The 16,423-nt window shown below is 39.6% G+C and overlaps 5 protein-coding genes across 7 annotated transcripts in view; 2 read left to right on the top strand and 3 right to left on the bottom strand.

Moving 5' to 3' along the window:
- gxylt1b (glucoside xylosyltransferase 1b) overlaps positions 1-16,423 on the bottom strand; it is a 366,738-nt gene that overhangs the window by 146,893 nt on the left and 203,422 nt on the right. The window lies entirely within an intron of this gene.
- Positions 139-2,220, top strand: LOC140283128 (aldo-keto reductase family 1 member B1-like). Its single transcript, XM_072377802.1, has 7 exons — positions 139-198; positions 338-460; positions 539-645; positions 746-827; positions 1,325-1,408; positions 1,606-1,688; positions 1,784-2,220. The coding sequence occupies exons 2-7, from the start codon at positions 341-343 to the stop codon at positions 1,824-1,826; spliced, it is 519 nt and encodes a 172-aa protein (XP_072233903.1). The 5' UTR covers positions 139-198; positions 338-340; the 3' UTR covers positions 1,827-2,220.
- Positions 5,082-7,379, bottom strand: LOC140282922 (dnaJ homolog subfamily B member 9-like). 2 transcript variants are annotated; one of them, XM_072377511.1, is made up of 3 exons: positions 7,294-7,379; positions 6,737-7,003; positions 5,082-6,580 (listed from the first exon to the last, which is right to left on the bottom strand). In XM_072377511.1, exons 2-3 carry the CDS (start codon positions 6,951-6,953, stop codon positions 6,099-6,101), a joined length of 699 nt encoding a protein of 232 aa, XP_072233612.1. In that variant the 5' UTR covers positions 6,954-7,003; positions 7,294-7,379; the 3' UTR covers positions 5,082-6,098. The 2 variants fall into 2 exon arrangements, with proteins under 2 accessions (XP_072233612.1, XP_072233613.1); XM_072377512.1 differs by having other exon boundaries at positions 6,737-6,978.
- On the top strand, positions 7,771-11,199 carry LOC140283166 (THAP domain-containing protein 5-like). 2 transcript variants are annotated; one of them, XM_072377855.1, is made up of 4 exons: positions 7,771-7,955; positions 8,149-8,335; positions 8,522-8,621; positions 8,836-11,199. In XM_072377855.1, exons 1-4 carry the CDS (start codon positions 7,870-7,872, stop codon positions 9,204-9,206), a joined length of 744 nt encoding a protein of 247 aa, XP_072233956.1. In that variant the 5' UTR covers positions 7,771-7,869; the 3' UTR covers positions 9,207-11,199. The 2 variants fall into 2 exon arrangements, with proteins under 2 accessions (XP_072233956.1, XP_072233955.1); XM_072377854.1 differs by having other exon boundaries at positions 8,522-11,199.
- Positions 13,474-14,521, bottom strand: avpr2l (arginine vasopressin receptor 2, like). The gene is made up of 2 exons (XM_072377349.1): positions 13,699-14,521; positions 13,474-13,553 (listed from the first exon to the last, which is right to left on the bottom strand). The coding sequence occupies exons 1-2, from the start codon at positions 14,519-14,521 to the stop codon at positions 13,474-13,476; spliced, it is 903 nt and encodes a 300-aa protein (XP_072233450.1).

Here is a 16,423-nt window from a genome sequence, read left to right as displayed (position 1 = left end):
CATTGAATTTTCACCTCCTAATACTTTTGGTAATACTCTTTTTTGTTTCCCAGTTATGGTGCACCTTCCATGTTCCATCCTTGGTGAGGGGAGTATGTAAGAAGACCCTACGTGATCTTAAACTGGACTATCTGGACGTGTACCTCATATATTTCCCAATAGGGATGAAGGTCTGAACTCTTTTTGGACACTTGGGAGGTAAATAAAGAGACAAACCACTCCAATTTGCACACTCAGTGACAGTTAAATCAAACTGAATATGGACTCGTAGGTAGGTTCAAAGCTTTTGGAAAACATGTGCCTTTATGAACACTACTGTGTAATTTCCTTCAAAAAGGCGATGGAGAAGCTGGTGGATGATGGGTTGGTCAAAGCTATCGGCGTCTCAAACTTCAACAAAGACCAGATTGAAGCCATCCTCAACAAGCCCGGCCTCAAGCACAAGCCTGTCAACAACCAGGTGAAACACAAGGTTTTCTTTAAGCATAATGTACTGGAAAATATCAATCAAATCTAAAACATTTGGGTGCTCTTTTAGATTGAATGCCACCCGTTCCTGACCCAAGACAAGATGATCAACTACTGCCACTCAAAGGGCATCTCAGTGACAGCATACAGCCCTCTGGGCTCCCCTGAGAGACCTTGGTGAGAGGATATAAAACCCATAATCCACATCACATGCAGAAATGTGTCATGACAAGAATATTAATCGTCCTTTATTCTTGTTATTTATTATCTAAAAAAGGGCTTCCACTGATGACCCCTCTGTGCTCAACGAACCAACGATCAAGGCCATTGCTACAAAGTACAACAAATCTCCAGCACAGGTAAGAACAGAATTGAGCTTCATCTCTTTCTTTTACTTGATAAAATTAGGCTCGAAAAAGTATTACATGTGTATAAATATCATGAGATTTCACCCCCATAACTAAGGCAGAACAGTGTGTATGAATCAACAATTACTGTGAGCAACATCATACCTTTGCACAAGATGCCTCGGACTACATACTGAAAGATCACATTACCGATAACACCACCATTAATCAGAGTAACAAAAATCAGATGTAGTGTCTTGCTGTGAGGTATCTTGGTCAGTGGGCACTCATTCCTACCACAGAAAACCCTCAAAATGTGTGTAATTGATTCAACTAAAATCGTGTCGTGCACAAAAGTAGGTCAGGACAGGAAAATTACTGGTCATATTCCAAGTTCTCAGAAATGTGGCTTAAAATGTTCTAACAGTTGGTGTTGTGGGTACAAAATAAATATTGTGTGATGAACTGCTAAATGTTCTCATGCAGCGGTGCTCCCATTTTCTTTCCAGATTCTCATCAAGTTCCACACTCAGAGGAACGTGGCTGTCGTTGCCAAGTCAGCAACACCTCATCGTATCAAGGAAAATATCCAGGTATAAATATCTCTGCTAACATTTAGAGGTTGATTCTTTCTTATTCATCTCATGTTGAAACAGTGAACAGATAGTTCTCAGATTGATACGTAGTTAACACGCTTTCAAGAGATGTTTGTTCAGCAAACTAAGGATTTAGATTTTTTTAAAAGCTACTGCCATTTGTCTTTGGTTCTCAACTATTCTTTGTTTTTCAGCTGTTTGACTTTGAGATAAGCCAAGAAGACATGAAGACCATACTGAACTTGAACAAGAACTGGAGGGGATTCCCAGCACCGTGGTGAGTAGAGATGCAGGAACAAGAAGAGGAAAATGGAAAAACATGTAGAGAGAAACATCTCCAAGTGAAAAATGTTCCATGTCTTTTCTCCACAGGGCCTCAAAACACAAAGACTACCCCTTCAATACAGAATACTAACTCTGCAGACATCCTGCTGCAACGTGCCTCTGGTTTCCATCCCTTTTGGAGACTTTTTTTTAATACAAATTCAACTTATTGTGATACAACCTGAGAATTGTGCCCGATTTATTCCTGTTTGGACTAAACTATGCTGTTTTGTATTTTCTGCAGAAGTAAAGAATAAATTGAACACAATGTTTTGTGCAGCTTTAATGGCTATATTTGATATGTAAAACAGTGGATGTATGTTGTGTTTGCAAAGGGTGATTGTGACTGGAGTGAAGACTATAAATAAAAAGTTAAGCATGTAATTTGTTATACCAAAGATTAAGGATGTTGGTGAAAGAGTCAGGTTGGATTTCACAGATGAATTAGCACTAAGACATCACAGCAAAGGGCTTCCAAGTTTAAACTTTGTGCCTAACAACAACATCTTAGGTAAAGGTGATTACTGGCTTTTGGCATCAGTGTGATCTGTGATAAACTGGTGAGTTTAGATATAGATAAAAAAATAGGGATTATTCAGATATGAACAAAAGGCAAGAGCACCCACAGTAACAGTCACTGTCATGACTGATTAAAAAGGCCTGATCAGCAGGTATTGATCACGTGTTGGGCCTTCATGATATATCATCAGTGTGATCTGTGATAAACTGGTGAGTTTAGATATAGATAAAAAAATAGGGATTATTCAGATATGAACAAAAGGCAAGAGCACCCACAGTAACAGTCACTGTCATGACTGATTAAAAAGGCCTGATCAGCAGGTATTGATCACGTGTTGGGCCTTCATGATATATGTGATATTGACTGACATGTGTAATGCTTTTTCTTAATGTTTTGGATGAACAGAGGTTTGTTAAACACATTCAATTTCTTGTTGATGGATATTTGCTGCTTGAAGTGTGAATTAATTTGGGTCAATACATTTGTTAAACTCCACCTTCTCAGACTTAATATCAGCAGGCTTCTTATTGTCTAAAACCAGAGATAACTATGAACGTTAATTTCCTGCACACACGCTGTAAGATTAACAATCACTAATTACTGCTGTTGTTTTGTATGAGTCATCAACACACATTTAATCTTTACAGTAGACAGAGGTCCTGTAGAAGAAACCCTGTCTCAGGTGTAACTCAGTCATGAATAATATTAAATGTAAACATTTGTCAAGTTAATCAAATCTAATAGAAATGCTGCTAGGATCTGATGACCTGAAAAGCCAGCATGCTAAAGGAGAAGCTGGCACAAACTAGGGACAGAAGCCGTTTTCTGTGTTCTGCTCTCGCTGTCAAGATGGCAGACGTGACATGTTCTTCGTGTCTGTGACAGCATGTAAAAAGATTCTGTCGGAGTCATAACTCACCCAAAGATAGATTCAGATCATTTAGAGACATGTTATTGATCCATCTAAAATACAAGAGGACATGGATCTGCTGTCCTCATCTTTCAGATTATTCATTTTGACAAAGACACTAACAAAGATTTAATAAAGATACTGGTACGCAGGCAGCAGGCTGGCTCCCCATGTAATGAGATGCTAACATTAGCCTAGCCTAGAAGCACAAACATCAGCCTTTCGGCTCAGGAAACTTGCATCCACTTGTGACTTTTTCTCCCACAGTACTTTATTGTAATGCTTTAAAAATATAGATAACACTTGAAGTGAAAGCAGTGATTATGTAACAGAGTTAATACACATGACTACAAAGTGTCACCCATGACTCGCACTCAGGCTGGTTGGTGTATCGCAACATATTCTGTGTTTAAGAGATAAGTGCAGAGGGTTTTACTATAAAATGTTCGACTTAAGAGTAAATGCCTCATCAACAGTCATGTGAACAAAGGTCACAAACAGCTTTTACATTGTGGGTAAAATAGGGTAGATTTAAAGTTAAGTGAAAAGTGCATATTTAGGATTATCACACTTTGTGCAACAACATATGTTTTATTCTATCTTTGTGAATGATACCACAAACTATAAGAGTTGATAGCTTATTCTATTCTCAGTGCCATCTGTCACTCAAATTCTAGCTTATCTTTACTGTATATGGCACAGGTTTGTGTTTTTCAGTCAATTAACACCCAAGTGATAGATGAATATAAAATTTTAAAAAATGCCAATATCCATTCATTTGTTCATTTCATATTCAATCCTATTTGTTTTCCTCTCTTTTAATTCAAAATCACACCTGCAATCATTTAAACAGCTGTTTTAAAGGGGTGAAAGTAAAGTGGATTGAGATGGGGAACAAAAAAACACATACTTACAAGATAACTTTTATCTTATTTAAGTTTCTTCAAACTTGGGTATTTTGTGCAGAAATATTGAAAACTCTGCAGGGTTTTACAAACTTTTAATGATTAGTCTTCATGGTTGCCATCAGCTTCACTCTGTTTTCACATGCAATTAAAATTTTGTTAAGGTCGGATGACACAGCACATTTGATCTTTATGTAATTTATGAAGTCTTCAGAAGTGGTATCCTTGTCTGGGCCACATTAGCTAAACTATGTGGGTGTGGTGCAGCCTGGATGACTATGCAATGACTTTGCAGTTTTACAGGCCATTATTTATTATCTTTTTAACAGATTTGAGGTTAGATCTCATGCACAATCAGCTGTACTTTGAGGCAAAACAGATTCTTCCTCTTTGTCATGTGCACTTCCCTCTGGTTGGTTGAGCTGAAAAAAACCCCAAAGCATTCAACTGAGTTGAGGCATTTATAATAAAGTGGATGGTAATGAAGGGGGGCAGTGAACTTGTTATATGTGGTGGATTTTTAACTCAGTAATGCCTTTATGAAAATGAAGAATTAAAGCACAATTTTAGCAGTTTGCTTTCAAGTGTTGAGATACTTTTTGAATTATTATTTTTGGCTATTCTTCAGGTATTTGCATGCTCGTCACTTCAGTTTGGTACATGTCACCGGTCTTATTGATATGAAGAACAAACAGCATGTATTACCCAATTCTTCTTTTTTTTTGTCCTCAAAGCAATACATGTCTGTGCTCTTTATGGCAGAATTTCAAAGAAATCTCTAATTCAGTGTTTATTGTTGCCATTTCCTCTGAGTGACTGGTGCAGATCCTAAAACCCTGTTTTGCTTTTACTGAGAAAGTGCACACTCTACTGGAGCTTTTTAGAACAGCTGCCTGAAGCATACTGCATAATACTGAATGTACTAAAATAAAGCCTTAAAAAAAACCTACAAAAGCAGAAACACTTAAATTAAATCCTCTTTAAAAGAATTCGGCACATTCATCACAGATGTTTGCTCTTGCAATGTTTTATTTCCTGTCGAACCATTTTGCAGTCAATAAGCTCTGCACACGTTTAAACGCCACACACACACACACACACACACACACACACACAAAGTGCAGACATTAGACAATGACATTTGCAAAGCACCGTCTTTGAAAGATAGGCAACAAGAAGAGCAAAGGTGCTAAAATATTGCACATTCTGATCAGTTTGGGAAGCTTAACTTTTCAGACCATCCAGCTTCACTGGCGAATAGCCCCCCCACCACCGATTTGAACAATCACAACAGCAGCTTAGAAAATAGCTGAGTGATACCGTGCCTTCGGCTAGGGTACGTCAGTATTTGTCATGGGACTGATTTTTTTAAATTCCTACCCCGACTGAGTGAAAGTAGATGAAACTCTGCAGGAAGAAACTGAAATGAGGTAACAGTTGATGATGGTCAATCTGCACACACTCCAGCATGTGAGGTAACAGCAGGAAAATTTAATCAACGTGCTATTCAGTCAAAAATTGTGTTGTTTCGTCCAATTTGAATCTTTCTCCAGATCCTGAAAGACCAAATTGAGTTGTTTTATTTTTTTTTTAAGTTTTTAGTAACTCATATTGCCTCACAACTTACTAAAGAAAAAGCAATCTTTTTCAACTATCTTTGAACCATAGGCCACACCTGAGTCAATCAGATTGTACCATCACAAAAAAAAAAGAAAAGAAATGAACCCAAGTAAACATTAACAACCAGGATAGCTAAATAAAGGGGAGGTATCTGAATGATCCTAAGACCTATTGCTGTGCAGTGAGAAACAATATAAACAAATTATTGCTTGAAAGCAGTCATTTATCAGACCAGCTTAGACATTTGTTGAAAGAGGAGTATATAGAGAATTAGAAAAGGCACACAAAACCATTCTCTACTCCACCAAATGATAAATTAACAGTCAATTTCAAAACCACGGTGAAAAACACTGCAGTTTCCCAGGTGGCTGTGCTCTGAAGTGCACCATCTTCCCCTTTCTTCTTGCCTCAGGAGCAGTCAGTGAAGGTGGTCACCATGTTCCCCCTGCGCTGAGTCACTGTCCTGCAATGCTGCTTTGCTGAGCCCTGAAATCTGCTCTCAGTCCTGGTGTGCGTGTTAAAGGAGAACATCTTCTCCAAGTCCTCAAACATGTCATCAAAGAGTCCTCCACCAAAGCTGCCCTGCTGAAACCCCCTTCTCTGCCTGTTCATGGCCTCTCGATGAGCTTGGAAGTGGCTATCAAAGTGTCGCTTTTGGTGGGCATGATTATGGGGGTTGGAGTGAAAGTGGTGCTGGTGCTGCTGTTGTTGACCAAAAGGGTCAAAGTCTTTGAAAATGTCATCAAAGTTGAAGTTGTAAGACTGGTAGTGCTGCTTGAAGTTATAGTCACCGTTGCCCCCTCCTTCTCCACGGCCCCCCCCTGGTGATGCATCGTGGCCAAACTGGTCATACTCACGCCTTCTCTTATCATCCGATAACGTCTCATATGCTGACAGAGAGAAAAACACAACTTAGATGAGCTTGAACCGTTTCAAGTTTTCTTTAAAAATCATCTGTCTGCCCAGAAAAAAATAAACTGCAGTGTTCAAGCAGGAAGTTAAACTAAACGAAGTCATTCTTTGACATTTTATAATGACCCACTTACCCTCTGCTATTTCTCTGAACTTCGCCTCGGCATTTGGGCTCTTGTTTCGGTCAGGGTGGTACTTGAGGGCCAGCTTATGGAAGGCCTTTTTGATCTGCCGCTCAGTAGCATCTCTGGGCACTCCCAGTATGTCATAGTAGTCTCTCTTGGCCAAGATGAACTCTGAGATGAGCAGAATATACACTGCTAGCAGCAACACCGACTGCGCTGTTGCCATACTGATGGTTTTGACACCTTTTCGGCTGTGAAGATAGCAGTTGGACAGCTCTGTTTACGAAACAAAAAAAAAAAACTTTAAAAAGTCTACAACTGTTAGATTTGTGTATTAACTATTCAAAGAAAACAAGTAACAACACGCAAATAACCTACTTTGCCAGACAGTTTAAACGAAGAAGCGTTAGCTGGAAAAAAATGACTACTCGCTAATTTTCTGGAATAAACTAGAAACCCGCGACTGCCTCAGCCTTCCACCAAACTTGTTAGCGGTGGGAATTTTCAGCTGCAGACAAAGCAGCCACAACAAATAACGTTACTGCGTACTGAAAAATAGAGATTACCTGGAGACGATGTGACAAACAGCCTAGGGGGGACTTCTGTCAACCGCCAACAGCTCCAGCTGATGCGAATCGAAACCTAGCAATTGTTGACGAGATGCATTCCTGAGCTGTAACACCACGACTCGCAATGCTATTGGTCCATTACTTAACACAGTGACTCAGTTACATGTGATTGGTGGAAATTGTGCGCACGTGGAGGATTGGGAGCAGTCCGAACGAAGCTAGACAGTTAGTGAAACGTACTTCCGTCTTCGCTTTGCTTCACTTTTTTTCATTTTCTTCTTTTTTTCTTATATTTTTGCAGATTAGTGATCGGTGTCTAATAGATACACATATGTATAGCTCTTTAAATCATATCATACGCCACATATATTATTATGGGCGGGGTTTTTTGTATAACAGTGACATTTGCGGTCGTTTTTGTTATTGGCTCTATCTTGAGCTAAGTGCAGTAACGTCACTTCCGTAATCGGGCTTCAATCCGGAAGTTGTCTTTTACAAGTCGTTTTGTGTTTTTAAAAATTGTAGCAACAAACGTGTCACTCTGAGGAATTTTCATGTCGTTTCCCTGCAGATATGCCACGTTACTGTGCAGTGAAATTCTGTCGGAACCGTGGGGGGACTTCTTCAAGACAGGACAACAAGAGAATTAGCTTCTACCCGTATGTTTTTTTTTCTGTCAGCAGAGACAACTTGGTGAATTGTTATAGTTATACAGCAAATGTTACTTCTCCTGGTATCAGTTGAATGATTTGCTAGATATTATAAATTATAATAATAATGATATGATATTCATATTCCACTTTATTTGATTTTAGGGTTTAAAACGGTCTTTATTCTTTTATATATTCAAAGGTTTCCTTTGCAAGACAAGCCCAGACTTCAGAAGTGGGTGGACAACATGAGGCGGGAAGAGTGGACCCCAAGTCGACATCAGTATCTGTGCAGTGAGCATTTCACAGAAGAATGCTTTGATATTCGATGGGGCATCCGTTACTTGAAGAACACAGCCATTCCCACTATTTTCCCTGCATCTGATGATGTATGAGTCTCTTGCAGCATCTTCTTGATATTTCTTTCAGTTTCTGTTACTGCAAATACAAAGTTCCTATTTGACCTGCACCATTTCTGTAATTTACTTGCCTATCACATCCCCTAGTATCATAGTACTTGTGAAATAATTGTGCTAATGATCTCTTTTAATGTGCTTCATTTTCCTCTGTCTCAGGATGGTGAGAAAAAATGTTGGACAAGTAAAAGAAGCCCTGTTGCCAAACCCAGCACTTCAGAGATGGATGCTGAGCTCAAACGACTTGAGTCTCTTCCCTGTAAGAGGCCACTTATTTTAAGGAAGGTGTGCAAGACAGTTCAACCGACTGCACAAAGTTTAATCTTTGCAGAACACTCAGAGATGAAGTCTGCACTGTCCAATGCCGGCTCCAGTTGTCTATTAAATCTCCCAGATACACAAAGTACTGTTTGTAAGGTAACTGGTGGCAATGAAATATCAACAGTATCTTGCTGTGTGCTGTCCCCACACAGCGATCCCCATTCTGAAGAGCCAGTCAACTCTACTGCAGTCATGTCGTGCTGTGAGACGCTGGGCCCTTATTCAGAAAAAGAGGCACATGTGGAGGCAGCCGCTCTCCAAGGAGTACTGGGACAGACTTTTCACGTTCGCCCTGTGGAAACAATCAAAGACAAACCCTCAGGTTGTGTTTTGGAGGGGAGGCGAACTAGCGAGGGAGAGCACATTTCTGTTTATGAGCACTCATACTGCAGACCGGGCACTGACAGAGATCAGCTGTGGAACAAGATACTGGGTTTGCATGCGAAGATCTTGGAACTGGATCGCAGGGAGGAGAGCACCATGGCTAAAATCCAAGCTCTGGAGAATGAGACAGCCACCCTGAAACGTGATGGTGCTGTTTTTAAAGAGAGGCAGAAAGTTTTAGAGGATTATATATCAGCTGTATTGCTTTGATATTTGGAAATAAGATTGTGGGTGTCCGTGTATTGTAGCTGCTACCTTGCATCAAGCACAGTTGCACAACCTCTGCTCTCGTTTACTATGTTCTGCAAAAGTACTCCGTACAGATGCATGTCTGATTGTGTCCACATGGTGGCGCTTCTGAATTTTCATTGCTTTATCTGAGCATTGCTTTTCATGCAGCATGTTGCCATGTTTTATCAATCTGCAGGATCCCAGTTTCATCCTGCGACATAACAACAATCCAACTAATGAAGGAAAGAGGTGTCCCTCTGCAGATAATGGGATTCCCATTGACACACACCCCCCCTCCAAAAAAAAAAAATTTAAATTGGGCTTATGACTCAGCTCGAATCCACAGTAAACTACAAATTTGTAAGGTCGCTCAGAAAAGAAGCTTTCTCTTTACGGCACTTTGTCTTAAGTTAATTATCAAAAATGATTTATTACTTGAAAACCCGGTGGTTAATCAAAACTTGTGCTCAATGCTGCATTCCACCTGCCTCTATTTCAGATATTTGGTCCAGTACATAATGTACCTGTTCTTTAGGTCCTCACATTTTCTACGTTTATGCTTGAAATGTGTTGAACTTTGATGATTCATTATGAGTCACATAAGAAACAAAAGAACACTTATTGCTCTCTGACTACCCTGCTGTTAAAGTGTTCCCATGTTGCGTTTGAATTAACGTAATTGCTCTTTTTGAAAATATATTTATTTATTAACTCTTTGGATCATTCTCTTACTGCGAGTGGTCAAGGCAGAGCAGGAAAAAATAATACTTTAAAAGACAACTTGTGTTTGTTTGATACTATTAAAGAGTTGAAAACCACTAAAAAAAATGCATGACTTCTAGCGAAATATGAAACCCAGGTGTTGTAAATGTGTTATAAGTACTGTGACTCCTCAAACTTCATCCCTACATACAGCAGCTTGTGAGCTCCCAGAAGCAGCTGCTGTACACTCCGAAAATTTGAATAATTGACGCCCACAAGGCAGGAGAGACTTATAAGAGGATAGCAGAGTGTTTTCAGGCAGCTGCTTCCTCAGTTTATGAGATTAGGAAATGGTTATTTAGAGGAATGATGGAGGTCACGTTGAGGTCTTCAAGACCGAGAACATTTTCTTGAGGACTGCTCGTAGGATTGGTAAGTAGGCAAATCAAACCCCTGACTGCTCAAACCTTAATTTAGCAAATTGTTCCACTGTGCAGCCACACCTGCACTACTAAGACCCCATGGGAGGCCTGTCAGAGGAGAGCTTCCTACGTTGTTTCTGCATGATTCTGCATCAGAAGTTTGCAAATGAACAGACATTTCATTAGACAAGCCTGAAACCTTACATACCATATCTTACATCAGCAAAGAGCGGAGAGTTCGAAAAAGAAACCAACTCCAGCTGTAAGGCTCGGAGGTGGATCTGTTATGCTTTAGGCTTCTGTTGCAACCACTCGGTCGATTAACATTACATTAGTAGAGAAAAGAATGTGTTCAACTAAATACCAGCAAACTCAGTCCTCTAAACATAAGAATCTAAGGAAAGACCTGGAAGACTCTTAACTGTCAGCAAAAAGCTTCCAAACTTCCTTGTACCATTATCTTTTTGACTTTGAACCCATAACAAATGGGACAAGACAGCTATCTCAGTAGAAGTTTGAAAGAAATATGTCACCTTTAATGTAAATGGATGCATATTTTATTAAATAAATTACAATTACAGGAATTTTTACCTGGGTGCCCAAATATTTGTATGTAGCTCTCATTTCAAAGAGCAACATTCACACATGTAACGTCTAAATGTCAGCACTGTGCTGTCAGTCTGTGTAAGCTCAAAATACTTTGCCTTACTGAAATAAATGGCTGCTGTCTTGAGATATAAATTAAGACATTTTACTGTGACTGCATTTCTTAAAAACGTACATCTCTGAAGTCATTTTTCCTTGTTGCACCATGTCTATAGTGATTGTTTTAAAGCCAACAATTACATCAGCATAAGCCTGCAGCTGGATTTATCTGCCGCCTCTCCACCCTCAGGCCCCGAGTTAGTCGCCATAGTATTTTGGCCACATGAGATACCTAATCTCATTTGAAGCAGCTTTCCAGAATAAAAGATTGCCACCGGCTGTCTGGTTACAGAATCTGAGGAACAGTGAACAATACTATAACATCTTATCTTTTTATCTGTCCCCTTTTCATCACACCAGAAAACAAAAAGTTGTTTTTAGTCAGCATTGCATTGTCCTTTGCATGCAAGGTTTCCCTTTGGTTTTAAGGGGAGCGTGTAGTCATTAAGCTGGCATGATGAAGTTTGCTCATGTGCATGGTGGAGCGAGGCTGCGGTAAATTGGTTTTAACTCGATTCGAAAATACTTGATTGTACCTGTGAGCTGGTTTGAAAAGTGCACTTTCAAGTGACTCCAGAGTGTTCCGTTGAGGGAAAAGGTTATAGGATGATACATTTCACAGGTGAAGAAGAACATGGCGCTCAAATTCACCAATAAAATGAAAACGCTTTCAATCCGGTGGGCCTGTGTCTCAAAGTGGAGACAAATAGCAGCCCTTTTGGGGACAAGTGCTCTGAGATTTCTTAGATATGATCAAATATTGTACCTGCAGGTCTTCATTTTAAAGGTACTCTGATTTATATCTAGGAATATGGATGGTTACCATGATTGAAGGACAAAGCAAAACAAAAAGAAGCAGAACAATAGAGTGAAAATGAGCACGGTCATGTATGTAATATATAGAAAATAAAGTACTGCATTTAAAAAAAAATCTTATTTAACAAAGATTTGAATTAGTCCAAAACAAGTGGTGCAAAGTTCCCGACATCATAACATTGTTTAAACCTGCACAACAAAGTCAAATTTGCATGATTTAAGCAGTGCTTTTTAGAATAATTGACACAGCTGGATAACATTCACATTTAGAATAACTTAAGAAATAAAAGCAAATGAATAAATTATCTAATTTCATATAATTGATTATTATGAAATTCCCTAAATCACATAACAACAAACAGTATTCACAAAGTTAAAGAAAAATCATAAAACAACACACAGACACAAAACGTGTCCTTGATACAATTATTTGCACCCTTTTGATTCTTTTTTTTTTTAAGTAAAGACTCAACTGTGAGAGTTGAGTTAATCAGTGAATTTTGGTTTGACTGCATGAAAAGGGGCTGTTTCTTGAGCAAAAATAATGACGATAAAAGAGAAATCTGAAATATATCATACGTTTAATCCAAAGACTACAAGAATTTTGAAAATTCTTGATTTATTGTGATGTTTCAAAGATAAACTACTGTCTCTCTCAGATAACATAAACTGGATTTGAGCTGTTTAGTAATACAGAGCATCAGTTGTTTTTTTTTATAGGCGACAAAAATAAGCCCCAAAGCAAAAGAGCCTCCTCCACACAGTAAAACACCATGGTGGTTCTATCGTGTTGTGGGGCTGCATTGCTAAGACTTCTGCCCCTGAAATACCATTTTGGCTAAATGTGATGGGGTCAGAAATTATGTTTGAGGCAAAGGTGTTTAGTTTTTAAATAAGACAACAATCTAAAGCCGACAGCATAAAAGAATGGTTAAGGATGAAATATTGACTTATGACTCTTAAATCTGCCTTCGTGAAACAGACTCCTGTCGACTTTGAAGAGCTTGCAGTAGACGGGAGAAAGTATTTTCTGTTAATGTTTGTGACTGTTCATTGACTAATATTACAGTTTGTTTATTTGCATATATCTATATGAAAATAGTTTAAATTCTGTGCTTAGAATTTAGCACCCAGATGTTTTGTTTATCTGTACAACATGTTCAGAATGAAAATCAGTGTCTCTTTGTTGTTCTTTTTCATTTTCTCATCATTCAAAATGGTAGAAAAATGGTAGTATTGTGCTCTGTGAAGTTATTGTAAAACCTATTGAAAGGATAATTGTGCTGGACTACTTTTGAATGGATTCCGCCTCACAGCTGCAATTTACTTTACTTTCACACAGCCTATTACAGGATTTTCCTCTACTAATAACAGATGCGTTTGTCAGAAATGGTCTAACTATTGCAGGAGGAATGTTTATCATAAACAGAGAACAGAACAAACTTGAAATGTCAGTCTTCACAAGAGAGAATGTGGATAACATTACTGATGCAAATAATTTTCTGTTTCTTTTAATCAGAAATATTTTTTTCAACTATAGTAGAGATATATCCAAGGATTGGTACAGCTGTTGAGACTGGCCAGCAGCATGATGATGGCAAAAACTGGACCTGGGGGACAGAAAGACAGAAATATGTGAACAAACTTTCATACAACATACAAAAAATAAGTCTTTTTTTGCAGGGTAGTGGATTAAGGAGTCACAGGTCTCTAAAACAAATCATAAGCAAGTTGTGTGAGAGGCCACAGACCAACCTTGTGAAGGTGCGCTGCTGGGACTCCACGCAGACCATAAATGTACAACAAAGAACGGGCTCCAACATAATGTATATGCCATTATAATAACAAAAGTCATTTTCACAGTCTTAAGCATTGCGTTGGACACACCCTTCGTGCCTGTGCGTCCTGACTGAAGAGCCTTTCTCTTCATGTTGAAGTATATCGTTATGCAGATTCTCATTTGGCTGTAGAGCAAAATAACGGCAGGTAGTGCAAACACTGCGAGCGTGATCCAGCTGATGTAGATTCGGCTCCCCCATGGTTCGATAAATGTCGCCCAGCAGTCGTACTGGTTCGCCTCTACCTCCTGGAGAGAGAAGATGAAGAGCTGCGGGGAGCTGAAGGCGAGAGAGATGAACCACGCTGCGCCTATGGAGATATACCTCCTAAATGAGCCCTCTAAGAAGGAAACCATGGGCTTGCAAACCGCATGGTAGCGGTCTATAGTCATAGCCACTATCATGTACGCAGAGGCAAACATTCCAACCACCTGCAAGTATTTTACCAAGCGACAGAGGAAGTCTGTCCCTCGGAACTTGTGCGTAATTTCAATGGAAAACTGCGGTAAGACTTGGAAAAAGGCGACCACCAGGTCCGCCAAGCACAGGTGAAGGAGGAACAGCTGGGTTCTTGTGTTTCTTTTTCTTCTCTTCCAAAGAGTACCTAAGAAGAAGAGGTTACTGCACGTTGCGAGCACGAAAACCAATCCCAAAACTCCAGCTCTTAAGAGCGCAAAACGCTGGTGCACAGCTCCATCTTCATCCGGCGCCTTTACAGGGCTGTTCATGCTGCCATCCATTTTGGCGCGAATTCTTGACGTTTATTTATGTCCCCCAACAGCAGATCTGGCCTAACGTTCTCGCACACTGACCGTGCGTTGGGATTTAGCCATGCTGGCGTTGATAAAACGCAGCGTACTATTCCTTGAGCGCTGAAGGCGTCACTAGTGGTGACTGTGAGAAGGGTAAGCATCGACTTGAATTATGGAGGGAGGGTGAAGTATGACTGGATATCTTTGTTATGGATCACAACTATGGAAAACCTATCAGAATCCACCTAAAATGATTAAATTAATCTATTATTTTAAAGAGATGAACCCATTACATCCAAAGCAAGTCCGTCCTGATTATTCACGCACTGTCACCTGGATTTGATTCTTACATGCCATAAAAATGATACACATGCTTTAGTCTATCACAGTTGTCTGTACAAGGTCACAATGAAACTATGCTGCAGTATAGGGTATGTGTTTAATAATGTAAACATCAAGGTGACTATGCTTTTTCACAAAACTTTCTGCATAAATGACAGCCTACAGTATTCCTCTTATTTGATTTTGAAGGAATGAATGATTCAGAACCAATTGAATTACCCCTGGATATATTGGATGGGTTGGACAGTGATTGCACTTGGAGTTGTAATAAAAGCTCTGCTATCAGACTGAGGAGGCAGTGATTGAAATCTCACTGTTTTGCATTAAGTCCCTGATCATTTTAACATGATTAACTTACTGACAGTTTAATATCATACTGATTTTTGAAACATCTGTCACATCTGTTGTCTGTCAGACTCTTTGCAGAGTTATTTAAGTTGACTCCTCACTCACAGCTGCTTAATTTTCTCTATCCTCATACATATGGTGCAAGACTGCACAGCATGTTGCATATCTGAGGGCATTCTAAAAGTATGTCACCTTTATACACACGTCACTCACCAATAACATATGAGCTTACACAGATGTGTCCATCATTTTCACTCCTGCAGTTTCTTCCTCTCTTTCAGCACAGCAGGATTAAATGGAGCCTGCGGACTCTGCAGGGACTCGGCACCCTCACCCTGCCTCCTGTGTCTCTACTCCCTGGTTGGTACAAGCCTTTCCATGTTACATATTTTATCACACCAAACATGAAGCTCTCCAATGGTGTGGTCATGGTTGTTGTTAAAAATCGATAACAGTATTGTTGTAAGTAGGATTTCTCCTGCTCTTGTCGCCTATGGGCAAACATTCAAATTCATTTGAATGCCTGTCTGCAACACTGGAGCACCCCCGCGCTGCAGAACATATCAGGCTCGAGACAACATGGAGGAAAACACACGAACAAACTGCTTGGCGTGTTTGTTTTTTTACAGATTTGATTATGAAATTCATTGTAGTAATGAAGAAACTAACAGTAAATCTGTAAGTAAATGATGCCAAAATGCCAATGATAACACAATTTGGAATAGCTGGAATTTTGGCACCAACAAGGTGATTCCTAAGGAGCTGTTAGCTTCAAACTTTGCATGTTTCACCATTACATGGTGTGCGGTGTATTCTTTAAAGATCTGAGGAAGATTAACAAGTGGAAGACAAAACAAGAATTAGCAGACCTAAAAAAACATATTTACAGCAGATGAACAGTGCCTGAAAGAGATTGTCTTAAGAATTTGGAAAAAATCCAGAAAAGACCTGACGCAGGACCTGAGAGATGCAGCTGGACCTTCTGCCGATCCATCTGCTGTTCACTGAAGCCTCATCAGAAATGGTCTCCATGGAAGGGTGGCTGTCTCTGAGCCATTCTTACAGAAGGGAAACAGGGAGAAAAGGCTGAGCTATGCCAAATGACACAAGAAGTGGACTGAAAATCAGTGGCAACAAGTCTTATGGAGGGATGAATCCTCCCCAGAGCCCGGACCTCAACATTATTGAAGCCGTGTGGGA

Source organism: Leuresthes tenuis, unplaced genomic scaffold, assembly GCF_036924035.1.
Source record: "Leuresthes tenuis unplaced genomic scaffold, fLeuTen1.0.hap1 SCAF_23, whole genome shotgun sequence".
Lineage (NCBI taxonomy): Eukaryota > Metazoa > Chordata > Actinopteri > Atheriniformes > Atherinopsidae > Leuresthes > Leuresthes tenuis.
Note: the sequence above shows the minus strand (reverse complement) of the source record. Positions and strands in the feature narration are given on the sequence as shown.

What these genes read in the sequence shown, in the direction of transcription:
- LOC140283128 (XM_072377802.1), top strand. Translation starts at nt 341, where the DNA reads ATGGAGAAGCTGGTGGATGATGGGTTGGTCAAAGCTATCGGCGTCTCA. An exon ending in GGCTCCCCTGAGAGACCTTG is followed by an intron (nt 646 to 745) that starts GTGAGAGGATAT and finishes TATCTAAAAAAG; the next exon opens with GGCTTCCACTGATGACCCCT. An exon ending in GTATCAAGGAAAATATCCAG is followed by an intron (nt 1,409 to 1,605) that starts GTATAAATATCT and finishes TTTGTTTTTCAG; the next exon opens with CTGTTTGACTTTGAGATAAG.
- LOC140282922 (XM_072377511.1), bottom strand. Translation starts at nt 6,953, where the DNA reads ATGGCAACAGCGCAGTCGGTGTTGCTGCTAGCAGTGTATATTCTGCTC. An exon ending in GTTCAGAGAAATAGCAGAGG is followed by an intron (nt 6,581 to 6,736) that starts GTAAGTGGGTCA and finishes TCTCTCTGTCAG; the next exon opens with CATATGAGACGTTATCGGAT.
- LOC140283166 (XM_072377854.1), top strand. Translation starts at nt 7,870, where the DNA reads ATGCCACGTTACTGTGCAGTGAAATTCTGTCGGAACCGTGGGGGGACT. An exon ending in AAGAGAATTAGCTTCTACCC is followed by an intron (nt 7,956 to 8,148) that starts GTATGTTTTTTT and finishes ATATATTCAAAG; the next exon opens with GTTTCCTTTGCAAGACAAGC. An exon ending in TTTTCCCTGCATCTGATGAT is followed by an intron (nt 8,336 to 8,521) that starts GTATGAGTCTCT and finishes CCTCTGTCTCAG; the next exon opens with GATGGTGAGAAAAAATGTTG.
- avpr2l (XM_072377349.1), bottom strand. Translation starts at nt 14,521, where the DNA reads ATGGATGGCAGCATGAACAGCCCTGTAAAGGCGCCGGATGAAGATGGA. An exon ending in CAGCAGCGCACCTTCACAAG is followed by an intron (nt 13,554 to 13,698) that starts GTTGGTCTGTGG and finishes TCTGTCCCCCAG; the next exon opens with GTCCAGTTTTTGCCATCATC.